The sequence below is a fragment of the Oryctolagus cuniculus genome, chromosome 3, assembly GCF_051225735.1.
Source record: "Oryctolagus cuniculus isolate XC-2025 breed Fujian yellow rabbit chromosome 3, ASM5122573v1, whole genome shotgun sequence".
Classification (NCBI taxonomy): Eukaryota; Metazoa; Chordata; class Mammalia; order Lagomorpha; family Leporidae; genus Oryctolagus; species Oryctolagus cuniculus.
The window spans coordinates 62,439,886-62,452,089 of record NC_142869.1 but is presented as its reverse complement, the minus strand read 5'-3'; the positions used below and the strand labels follow the sequence as shown (position 1 = coordinate 62,452,089).

Here is a 12,204-nt window from a genome sequence, read left to right as displayed (position 1 = left end):
TTTGGATAAGTTCTATGAAATACTGATGCTCTCGAATGAGTGGTGTTAAAAGAGAGAAATACTAACATGCCACATCTTTCATCAGAACATAATTTGAAGCGTCACTAGGTGGGCCGATCCCTGCTCTGTTTTCTGCACTGACACGGAATTCGTAGGTGTTCCCTTCTTGCAATCCAGTTACTTTGCATCTGAGATCGGAAACTGGCGTCTTTGTGGCTCTCACCCATCGCAAGCCTTTCTTTTCTCTCCTTTCTACGTAATATCCTGTGATCTCACTGCCACCATCATCAGTTGGCCTTTTCCAGCTGACAGTGGCAGTGTTCTTAGTGACGTTGGAGACCTCTGGTTTTCCAGGAGGACCAGGGGGACCTGGAAGAAAAGGACATTTATAAGCATTCATGACGTCATGAACTCTGCTGTAAATGTGTATATAGCAGCTCTCTCACATGCTCTACGTACCAAATCTGTCTACCATTTTGACAGGTTCAGACTGTACCGGTTCTCCTTTGCCATAGTGATTTACGGCTGAGACGCGGAAGAGGTACTCATTTCCTTGGATAAGCTTGGTCACCACATGTCTGCAGGACTGAATGTCTTCAGCAACCACTGTCCAGAGAAGTCGGCTGGTTTCTCTCTTCTCAAGAACATAGGACTTAATTGGTGAGCCGCCATCTTCCAAGGGAGGTGTCCATGTAAGTGTTGCTTTTTCAGCAGAAACATTACTGATCTCAATAGGACCTGGGGGACCAGGTACGTCGAGGACTGTTACCCTCACATGTTCCTCCTTCGTGCCAAAAGGATTGGTAGCAGTGATGGTGTATTCCCCAGCATCTTTCCTAGAGGCGTACTTGACTGTAAGCATGGAAGATGTTGGGGTTGAAGTTATCTGTGTGATATCTGATGGTCTTATGTCTTTTCCTGCTTTGGACCAACTTGACTTTGGAAGGGGCTTGCCAAGAATGCTAATGGCATTCAAAACAATTGTGTCTCCTGCTTTAATTGTGAGCCCATCTTTTATTGTGGGATCAAGGACAATGGTTGGTGCCTCTGCAAAGAGAAGAAAAACATTGAAATCAGAAAAGGAATGAAGCATAATTTCCTATTTTTAAACAGTGTATATAAAAAGCAAAATTGACCTACCGTATTCATCCTTGCAAATAATGGTTCCTGTGCTTTCTGATGGAGCACTGATCGCACCTGCTGTGTTCTTTGCTCTAATCCTGAATTCATATTTTCCGCCCTCAACAAGATCAGTTACAGTAAAGGCACAGTCTGGGACATTAATGTGGTTGGCTTTCATCCAGGTCTTAGAAGGCAGATCCCGCTTCTCCACTATATAGCCAGTTAACTTATGACCACCATCATATTTGGGTTCGGTCCAAATGAGAGTCACTGAATTCCTTGTAACATTAATAACCTCGGGCTTGCCAGGAGGATCTAAAATATAAAAACAAAACCAGTGAAACAAATGTTTTGTTTTTTCATGCAGTAAATGTACTGGGGTTCTTCTTTGTAAAATGACTTACCAATTGGATCAAGTGCTACAACAGGCTCTGATGGCAGGCTTGGCTTGCCCACACCTGCTAAATTGATTGCCATAACTCGGAATTCATATTCAAGACCTTCAGTTAATCCTGTCACTTTAAAGTCTTTCATCCTTATGGGAGTCTTGTTTGCTCTCTTCCACAAAAGGCTGTTTCTTTCCTTAAACTCAATGTGATACCCTACAAAATTCAGAAAGAAAGTATAAATATAACCTTATTAAACATATTTTTATCAAATTATTTATATATGGACATATTGTGCAGATAATCATTCTTGCTGTTTACACTTTTATCATCTAGCCATGGTGTTTTCTCCTCTTGGGACATGCACAGTTACTGCTTCTTCTATTGAGTAAATTTAACTTACAAAAATGGATACTGCCACTGTGAAATTAAACACTAGCCATTTGTACTGAAAGAAAAATACATGATTGCAAGCACAGACAGTGCTATAAATAAGGAACACACATTCAATTTGTTTTTAAGGAAATATTCAGTAGGAATATTCACATAAAACCTGTAGGAGTAAGAGCAAACTGATACCTGTAATTGGAGAGCCACCCGTTTTCCTGGGGTCAGTCCAAGTTAAAGACACTGAATCATGTCTGACATCCACAATATTGGGTGGTGGGGGAGCATCAGGCACATCTAGGAAAATGAAGATGATGCAAAATTTATATAAGGAACCTCTGCTGCAAAACCATGTTTGCTTTATTTTTTTTTGACTTTGAGATACTTACCGAATGGATGCTTAGCAACAATTGGTTCTGATTTCAGTCCTTCTCCTACACCATATTTATTTTCAGCACTGACCCTGAAGGTATATTCCATGCCTTCATGAAGTCTGGTTACTCTAAAGGTGGTTTTCTGGACAGCTGATGCACACGTGACCCACTTGTTGTTTACAGAATCTCTCTTCTCTAGGATGTAGTTGGTGATTTCAGAACCGCCGTCATCCTTTGGAGGACCCCACTTCAAGGTTATGGCTTCTGCTGTGACTTCATCAAATTTGATTGGGCCAGTAGGGATGCCAGGCTTGCCAACGACTTTTATAGAAAGAGTTCCTTCCTTAGTGCCAGCAACATTCTTAAGTGTGATCGTATATTTTCCAGCATCAGATTTTTGGCAATCATATACTACAAGAGTTGTGTTAACTGCAGATGACTCAACACTGACTCTTGTGTCAGTGGCTAGAGGATCTTCTCCTTTCTTCCAAGTTACTGATGGAGCTGGCTTGCCCTTGATGGGGATCTTTAGACGGAAGTTGCTGTTTTCTTTCGCCAAGTAGCACAAATCAGGTAGATCCTTTAAGTCAAGATCAGGAGCCACTATAATACAGCAGAATAAATTATTGTTATTTTTAAGATGAGGCAATTAGCTCTTTCATAGATTTTTAAGGAATTTTTTTGATAGCCCTCTGGGTAGGGCCAGTAGTGCCCTTCTGATGACAATAAAGGGATAATGAAGATGAATGCGTATGCGTAGAGGCTTACCAACATCATCCTTTGCCACAACAGTGATCTCACTTGGGGTTCCTTCTCCATTTTCATTCTCTGCACTCACTCTGAAGGTATATTGCTTCCCTTCATTCAGATCTTTTGTGGAATATTGTAGGCTTAATGATTTCATAACTCGTTGCCACTTATTTTCTTCAGTCAGGAAATCAACTACATAGCCAGTAATTCGACTTCCACCATCACTGCGAGGCTTTTTCCAGCCAATGTTACAAGAGGACTTGGTTACAGTCAGCACTTTCAGATCCACAACCGGTCCAGGGGTTTCTGGAAAAAAAAAGGGGGGGCAAAAGGTCAGTGTAAGTCTCAGATAGCCAAGTAGGGCATCACTCAAAATGATGGGCAGCCCATTTGCTTACCTGAAGCTTTGACGGCATCACGTGTTTCGCCGGGATCACCAATGCCATACTCATTTTCAGCAAACACCCTGAAGAAGTAGGATTTTCCTTCCTCCAAGTTCGATACTCTGAAGCTTGTTTTCGAGCACTCAGTCGTCACTGTAGACCAGGACTTCCTCTCTGCATCACGTTTTTCTACCACATAGTTGATGATGGGGCTTCCGCCATCAACAATGGGAGGATCCCAGGTAATGTAAGCAGAATCTCTGGATATTTCCTTAACAGTCACATTGACAGGTGGCCCAGGAGTATCTGGTCAAATAGAAAATTAAAAATAAACATGTAAAAAGATCCACAAGCTCTAGTTTTAAACACACATGCTTCTTTTCTTCAAACATACTTACCAAGTACTTTCACTACGATGGTATATTCCTTTTTACCACAGCTGTTCTCCAAGGTCAAGATGTATTTTCCTGCATCATATTTGTTCACATTTTCACAGCGCAAGAAAGTGTCAAAATCAGTTGATTTTATATCCAGTCCAATCCGTTCTCTTAGATTGACATTTGGTTTGGACCAAGTAATCTTCGGAGGTGGGCGTCCTTTTACTGGGACATACAGTCTCATTGTAACTCCAGCACGTAATATGAGTGTTTTCCTGAGATCCGCATCAAGTTCTCCCTCAGGTGGAACTATTCAGTTTTGGGGTGAAGAAAGTTAAAATGATAAAAAGTTAATGATCAAATGTATTTTTGAGAACTGGCCTTATCACTCCTTTGATTCCCCCCAGAACCTATTTCTTGTTCTGTGAAACACCTTTAATATAATCCTCAAAACAATTCCAATATTATGTACCAATTGTTGATCTTCCCAATTTCTAGTATGTCCTGGGATCAACCAAGTTTTTCCCATAGAGTCTGTGCCTGTCCTCATGAGCAATACATACTATGAGGCTCCACATAAAATAAAAGAAAGTAGTTGACTGATTCTTGGCTCTCTTCCCTTCTTTTTTTCTCTTTATTTTCTATAATTAATGAAGGCACTCTGTGCCTTGTATTTTCTTTTTTATTATAGGAAGAAAACTACATAGGGGTGAAATATAATACAGAGTAATTAAAACTAAGTGGGAAATGGTTTTGGAAAATAAGTCAATAGATGAACTAGGGGGAAGGGATGTTAACATGGAGACCTACCCCTTACATCTTTGTGGGAAGGTTGGATGTGAAGAGAAAATAACTAAGAAAGAAAAATAACTCATTACTTAAAAAAACCTCTTCTCAGAATAAAATTTCCCTATTTCATATTCTTTTGAAGACATGAAATTCTCATGTATGTACAGAAAAGCTTTTCAAAACCATAAATCACCTTGCCTTCCATTTTTCCTATTACAGAATACCATGAAGTACCAACCCACCTCTCCTAAAGTGTACTTCTAGAATCACTAGCACTAAAACTTGCAAGTAAATAAATCTATGCATAAGGGAGTTCTGTTCTTCCTCCTGATATGGTTGAGGAAAATGGCCTTTTATCATTCTCATGGTAATACTTACTTAAGATGTCCTTGGGGCAGTGTTTATCTGGCACGTCACTGGGGTCACTGTATCCGACCTTATTAACAGCATACACCCGGAACTGATATTCTGTGTTTTCCATCAGGCCCGTAACCTCGAAGCGCGTTTTCTGCAGCTTCTGTGGCAAGTTGCACCTCACCCAGTTATCAGTGTCAGCTCGCTTCACTTCCACGAGATAACCAATGATAGGACTACCCCCATCATAGGCTGGCTTGCCCCAAGACAGACTCACGGAGCTACGGGTCGTGTCGTAAACCTTAGGGAAAGCTGGTGGGCCAGGAGGATCTGTGGGTAAAAAGCAGAACATTTTTATTAAAACGTTATTCTTAGTTGTTCAGTTCTGAAGATAACGGGATGTAGGACTCTTTCGCGAGAACTTACAGAGAGGATCCTGTGCATATACAGCTTTGGAGGCGTCACTGGGTTTGCCTGGTCCAGCTTTGTTTATGGCTGTAACTCGGAACTCATACTCAGTACCTTCTTGGAGACCTGTTGCTTTTATCGTTCTTTCGATAACAGGTTTCCTGTTGACCTTAGTCCAGTTCACTGCATGGGTTTCCCGCTTTTCAAGCAGATAGCCAGTGATGGGTGAGCCGCCATCATCTGCAGGCGGTTTCCAGCTGACTGTCATGTGATCTTTGGTTACGTTGCTAATGACAGGAGGATCACAACGCCCAGGAGGGTCTGCAGAGATTGATGGGAGAGTCAGTTCCCCAAGCTAAAAGCTAGTATCTAAAGGGAAATGAAACACTACAGGAAGATGCGCCTACCGTATGGATTTTTAGCAATTGCTGGTTCGGTGAAGACTGGATCGCCCACTCCATACTTATTTTCAGCACAAATACGGAACTGATACTCATGGCCCTCTATGAGCTTCTCCACACTGCAGCTGGTGATGGGCACATTAGCAGAGACTTGAGCCCAGTTGGGCCTGCTCGTTTCACGTTTGTCAACAATGTAGTTGGTGATTTCTGAGCCTCCATCCTCAAGAGGAGGTTCCCATGAAAGCATTGCACGATCTGAATACATTTTGTTGATTTTAACAGATGCCGGAGGACCTGGTCTATCTGCAAGAAGAAGAATGAAAAGTGAAGTCTTTCACTAACATGAGTAAAATGGGCCATGAGTATAGAGTGGAGGTCTGGAGCCATCTTTATATTGTCTGTCACTAACTTCTTGTTTGACCTTGGAAGCCACGAAATTCTTCAGAATCTTAGTTTCCACTTATGTAAAATTAGGTAACTGGACTATGTGACCCAAATGCTCTATAAAGCTCTAAAACACTGCTGTTTTGTGATAAGAAAAATCTGTACCTAGAAAATGTGTGTCAGGACATGTATGAAGGGCCTTCAAAAGTTCACGGAGAAATGGAATTTAAGAAGTTTATTCTGATGCAAAAAATTGTGAAATTCTTATATTGTTTTTTATAATATACATTTTCATGATCTTTTTGAAGGCCCCCTTATATCTCCTCTCACATATTATATTTTAAATTCTATTTGCATCTCATCAACCATGGTAAAATACAGGATTCTAATGAAGTGCTTTAGTTACCTAGCACTTTAAGCTTGATGGTGGCTGATTTGGAACCGCTTGAATTCTCAGCAGTGATAGTGTAGTCTCCCGAGTCCTTCCGGTTCACGCTGAACAGCTCCAAGGTGCACAAGTTCCGCTGCATGGCCATCTTTATGCCTTCTGCTGGTTTCAGCACTGTGCCTTCTTTCTTCCAAGAAACTGTTGGCATTGGTTTGCCAAAAACAGTAGCATCCAAGCAAACATTAGTTCCAGCTTTCACAGTCAGCAGAGATTTCATAGCCACACTCAGGTCTATCCTGGGAGGAACTGGAAAGAAATAGGATAAAAGAATTTAATATATGCAAAGCTATTTTTGTGTAATTCTTATTAATTATAAATGGGAAATTCACCTGCTATGTCTCCTTCAAGAAGGGGATTTTCTTTATTTTTAAGAGCACACAAAATAATTGTATGTATTTATGAGCACAATGTGATGTTTTGCATATACATACATTGTGGAATGATTATTATTTCCATAAGCTCACCTACTCTTTTTTCTATGGTGAGAACATTTAAAATCAACTCTTTCAGCAATTTGTTAAGTATAGTCACAATGCTGCGCAATGGATCCCTAACACTCATTCCTCTGAACTGAACTGTTGCCCCTTTCATCAATATCTCCACTTTCCTCATCCCTGATTCCTCTCCTCCAGCCTCTATTCACCACCAAGAATGGGATTTTTTGATTATAAATGAGAAATACAAGTCTACTGTAGCAATTTGAAAATTCTGAAAGAATAAGGAAAAAAGGTAAACATTACCCATAATTCCAACACACCTAATTTTTTAGTATTATCAACCTGGTGTATCTATCATCTTTTTGTGATTGTGTATTGTTGAAATTACACACTCCTGACAGTTTTGTATCCTGCCTTTTAGTTTAGCATGTCATTAAAGTTCTTGTAATAAATACTTTCTATACAGATGCTAGAAATTATAATCATTTTATTTTTCCTTCTTTCATAGACAGCGGTTTGGTTTTTCAGTAGGAGAGATTAACATCATGAAGGCTGCTCATCTTCACTTAGAACACTCAACAAAATCGTACCATTCTCTGCATGGATAGTCACTGGGTCCGAAGGTTCAGAGGGCTGGCTGATGTTGACTGCTGTCTTGGCAATTGCTCTGAATTGGTACTGAGCATTCTCTTCTAAGCCAGTGACTGTGTACTCTTCGTGGGGAATCTGGTGTGGTGTAGTATTGCACCGTACCCACTTATCACCAGGAAGTTTGCAAGCCTCTACGAAATAGCCAATAATTTTGCTTCCTCCATCATGCTTCGGTCGGGCCCAGATGAGGGATACAGTACTCTTGGTAACATCAATAACTTCAGGCTTCCCAGGAGGATCTAAAACCAAAAGAGGTATTCTCAGCATTTATCATAATAGCAGAAATTTTAGCTTCTGTATTTCACATAATCCTCCCTGCTGCGAAGTACCAAGCTCTACAGGATGCCAACTGTCCCAGTTGGCATTTTAAAAAAGATTTACTTATTTATTTGAAAGGGAGAGACAGAGACACACACACACACAGATGGGTGGGTGGAGAGAAACAGCTTTCCCATTGCCTGGTTCATTCCTCAAATGCACTGAACAGCTGGGGTTGGGCCAAGCCAAAGGCAGGAACCCAGAACTCCATCTGGCTCCCCCACATTGGTGGCAGACTCAGTACTTGAGCTAGCACCTGCCAGCATCTCCCAGGACGCTCTTTAGCAGGAAGCTGGATTGGAAGTGGAATAAGGACTTGAAATCCAGGCACCCCAATATGGGTGGCCCACATGGTGTCTGAACCAACTGTGCCAAACATCCTCCCCCATCCCACGTTAATCCTCATCCAGCCAGTATGCATTTTCTAGTCTTTGCTGTGTGTTTATAAGAGTTATATGTAATACTTTCTATGGTAAGGAAGAGATATTCATAACAGGAAATGGTAATTTTAGATTCCAAGTTTTAAATGTGCCTCCATAATACTACAAATAGATATATTACTTACCAACTGGTGTTCTTGCAGTTACATATTCTGTTGGTTTGCTGGGTGGGCTGGATCCAGCTTTGTTTAGGGCATAGATTCTGAATGAGTACTCAAGACCTTCTACAAGGCCAGCACAAGGATATTCAGTTGACCGGACAGCAGTGTCATTGGCTTTCACCCAGAGCAAACTGTTCCTTTCTTTGCGTTCAATCAGATAACCGGTGATGGGGCTCCCTCCATCACTGTCTGGTCTGTCCCACGCAACAAATATGCAGTCTTTGTTGACTTTGGTGACACGGGCATTCTTGGGTTCACTAGGAACACCTGGAGATGAAGACGAGGGAAATGTCAGTTTTGAGCTTAAGTAATAGATTAGAAAGAAAAAAAAATATTTTTTCCTCCTTGAAGAAGACCTACCAAATGGGAACTGAGCAAGCATCTTTGGAGACTGGAGAGGCTCGGAAATGCCAAATCGGTTTTCAGCACGGACCCGGAAAACATACTCCTGGCCTGGAATCAACTTTCCGATCCTGCAGGAAGTTTTTGTGACCGACGCCAGAGCTGTGACCCAGTCGCCTCGGCTCACATCACACTTCTCCACGATGTAGTTGGTGATGTTACTGCCTCCATCTTCCAGCGGGATATGCCAGGACAGGGAGCAAGCGTCGGCGTCTATGTCAGAAATGTCGAACGGAGGCTGCGGGGGCCCGGGGGCATCTGCGTGAACCAAGAGGAAAGTCATGTAAAAAAGAGATTTCCTGCAGTGGGGTTGGGGGGAGGGGGGCTTTTTGGTCTACTTTACATTGCCATCTGTCTAGTGCTTCACCTACCCATGACTATAACTTTGATTTTCTGAGTGTCTGTCCCGGAACTGTTCTCTGCTGTGAGGCTGTAGTAGCCACTGTCCTTCCTGGTGACATCTTTTATGATCAGAATGGAAGAACTCTCTGCCTTATGCACTGCCAGGTGGCTGGATGTGACAACGTCGTCTTCTCCTTTTTTCCATTTGCAGATGGGCTGAGGCTTTCCATACACGTGGGCTTCAATTCGGAGTTTCTTCCCAGCTTTAATAGTAATTTGCTCTGGCATAAGGATCTTGGGTGGTACTAAAAACAAAAGGAAAATATATTACATTTTAGGGGTTTAATTCCAGTGGGGAACTATACTAGGGATTTTTCAAACTGTAGTTTGCAACGCTTTTAGTGGGTTCAAATTAGTGTTTCCTGACAGTCAATATTTCTAAAAGGAATGAAATAGAATACAATGGGAAATAGCACATGTAGTCCACCTAAGAAAGATAAACATTATTTCAAGCAAATTTCTTCAGCTATACCAATGTGTGTACATATCAAATCATGATTCAAAGTTTAGTTACTATGGGCTGTGGACCTAAGTATCTGAAAACCACTATGCTCCACTGGTTTCCAGGTATTTCTTGAACTGTCTTCCTCAGGGAGAAATGCCTAGAAAGCCCAGGAGCTTTTGTTGCGTGATCCAAGTGAAGCCACGACTACTTACTCAGCTGTTCTTTGGCTTCATAGACTCCTTCAGCCTCTCTTGGCAGACTGACTCCCACGGCATTTCTGGCCGCTACTCTAAACTTGTACTTCTTTCCTTCCTTGAGGCCAGTGATGACAAGGCTGAGATCTTTTACCACTGAGTACTCTGTCCAGCGATCTGCAGGCTGGTCTTCTTCTCTGTAGCTGATGATATAGCCATCAATCTTAGCACCTCCATCACGCAAGGGAGGCAGCCAGGCTAAGGTCGCACTGTTCTTTGTCATTTCAGTCACCTCCAGTTTCCTTGGAGGGTCAGGCTCACCTAGAAGAAAAAAGTGATTCAGGAAAATCATCTAAGGAACCTTAGCAAGTCTGCTTTGTGAGTGTAAGGCTGAGTTTTAGCATGTCGTTACGCTTCAAAGTGCATACACCCTGCAGGTCAGTACTGTGCAAGCAAAAAGTATGAGGCCAAGAAGAATCCCACAGGCTTCCCCGAATGAGATAACAACTGTACTGTTAACTATTCAGTCCCTTTCACTAGTGGATTGAGATGGTAATGGTATTGGTATCTTGGCCGTCTGAAAACAGGTGACTGGAGATAAAGGGGGAAGTAAAATACTACTTACTTAGAGGATCTGAGGCGAGCACTGGTTTCGGGACATCTGCTGGGACGCCGGGGCCATACTCGTTGACAGCAGTCACTCTGAAGTAATACTCATTCCCAGGGACAAGGTTGGTCACTTGGCAGCTTGTTTTCTTAACTTCAGGGTTAACTATTGACCACGTCTTTCTCTCCGCATCCCGTTTCTCCACAATATAGTGTGTCACTTGGCTTCCACCATCATTTTCAGGAGGGGCCCAGGACACATGACATGATGTTTTAGTGACATCTGAAACTTTTAAATCAGACACAGGTCCAGGAGTATCTGCAACACACCACAGCATCAGATTTATAGGTTGCCTCCACAGCCTTATTAACTAATTTGTGTCAGGAAGGGGAGATGCGCTATGGCAACCCACCTAATACTCTGACATTCACGAATACAGCCTTTTCCCCTGCTGGGTTCACGAGTGTTAAGGAGTATTTCCCTGAGTCATCACGGGTAGAATTGGGGATGACGAGGAAGGCCATGGTGTCCACCAGGTCCACTTGTCCTTTTCTGACCACATTATCAATACCCACTTTCCGCCAGGTGACTTTAGGAGCTGGTCGCCCTCTCACAATGGCGAACAGTCGAATAGGGCAGCCTGCTCTCACTACGACCAGTTTCCTCATGCTCGCGTCCAGATCAATCTCCGGAGGTTCTGCAAATGACATGAAAGTCATTAGGTCGCTTGTTTTTTCAGATTGTGGGGGAATTTTACAAGAGGTGACATGTGCCAAAGGAGGGCCTCACCAAGGATTTCTTTAGGTTTGATAGCTTCCTTTAGTTCTGCAGGGCGTCCAATGCCAACTTGGTTTTGGGCACACACCCTGAATTCATATTCCTGGTTTTCATCCAAGCTGGTGACGGTGAATTCTGTGCGAACAAGCTGGGCTGCGGCATTGCACCTTTTCCAGCCTTCGTCAGGTGATGCGTCTGCTATTTTTGGTCTCACTTCTACAACATAGCCAATTATTGGTGCGCCACCATCATAGACTGGTTTTCCCCAGCTAAGAGTTATAGAACTCTTGGTTGTATCAACCACTTTGAGATTGATTGGTGGACCAGGTGGTTCTGAAAAGAAATTATAGGAGAATAAATGCACACATGGTTAACTTCCACTAGTGATACTTCAATTTTAAATTAATTAAACTTAGGCCATTCAATTTCTCATTTAGTTCTTTTTAATCTATCATTGTATATTTTAGTTGATTTGATGAAAGGTATATTTGGAAAAATATTGGCTAAAACAAAGTTTTGATATTATGGATTTAATTTATTGATCTAATACCTATGTGCACAAAATCCATTATGCTTAGTGAAATAAGCCAGTCTCAAAAAAGTCAAATATTGTATGTTTTCTCTGATATATGGCAGTCAAGATAGAATACAAAAAATGTATAGGAATGAAATAGACATATTATGATATGATTGTCATTTTTAGCCCTTATTTACACTCCTGTGAAACTATGGTCTTCCTGTTTTTTTACTTGTTGAATATTATGGTTAGTAGTAAATTAAGCTTGTGATTATAGAGTGGATTAAAAT

The 12,204-nt window shown here is 41.8% G+C and overlaps 1 protein-coding gene across 50 annotated transcripts in view; it reads right to left on the bottom strand.

The window, feature by feature from the left end:
• TTN (titin) overlaps positions 1-12,204 on the bottom strand; it is a 272,404-nt gene that overhangs the window by 48,829 nt on the left and 211,371 nt on the right. For all 50 annotated transcript variants that reach the window (XM_070070523.2, XM_070070550.2, XM_070070524.2 and 47 more), the window contains 21 exons: positions 11,410-11,730; positions 11,033-11,317; positions 10,639-10,938; positions 10,032-10,334; positions 9,344-9,619; positions 8,931-9,230; positions 8,535-8,837; positions 7,591-7,890; positions 6,522-6,809; positions 5,738-6,034; positions 5,349-5,651; positions 4,947-5,252; positions 3,801-4,088; positions 3,418-3,708; positions 3,038-3,325; positions 2,285-2,872; positions 2,088-2,192; positions 1,527-1,724; positions 1,141-1,437; positions 460-1,047; positions 67-369 (listed from right to left, as the gene is read on the bottom strand). In XM_070070523.2, the coding sequence (XP_069926624.2) occupies positions 67-369; positions 460-1,047; positions 1,141-1,437; positions 1,527-1,724; positions 2,088-2,192; positions 2,285-2,872; positions 3,038-3,325; positions 3,418-3,708; positions 3,801-4,088; positions 4,947-5,252; positions 5,349-5,651; positions 5,738-6,034; positions 6,522-6,809; positions 7,591-7,890; positions 8,535-8,837; positions 8,931-9,230; positions 9,344-9,619; positions 10,032-10,334; positions 10,639-10,938; positions 11,033-11,317; positions 11,410-11,730 (6,528 nt within the window). The remainder of the gene's footprint in view (positions 1-66; positions 370-459; positions 1,048-1,140; positions 1,438-1,526; positions 1,725-2,087; positions 2,193-2,284; positions 2,873-3,037; positions 3,326-3,417; positions 3,709-3,800; positions 4,089-4,946; positions 5,253-5,348; positions 5,652-5,737; positions 6,035-6,521; positions 6,810-7,590; positions 7,891-8,534; positions 8,838-8,930; positions 9,231-9,343; positions 9,620-10,031; positions 10,335-10,638; positions 10,939-11,032; positions 11,318-11,409; positions 11,731-12,204) is intronic.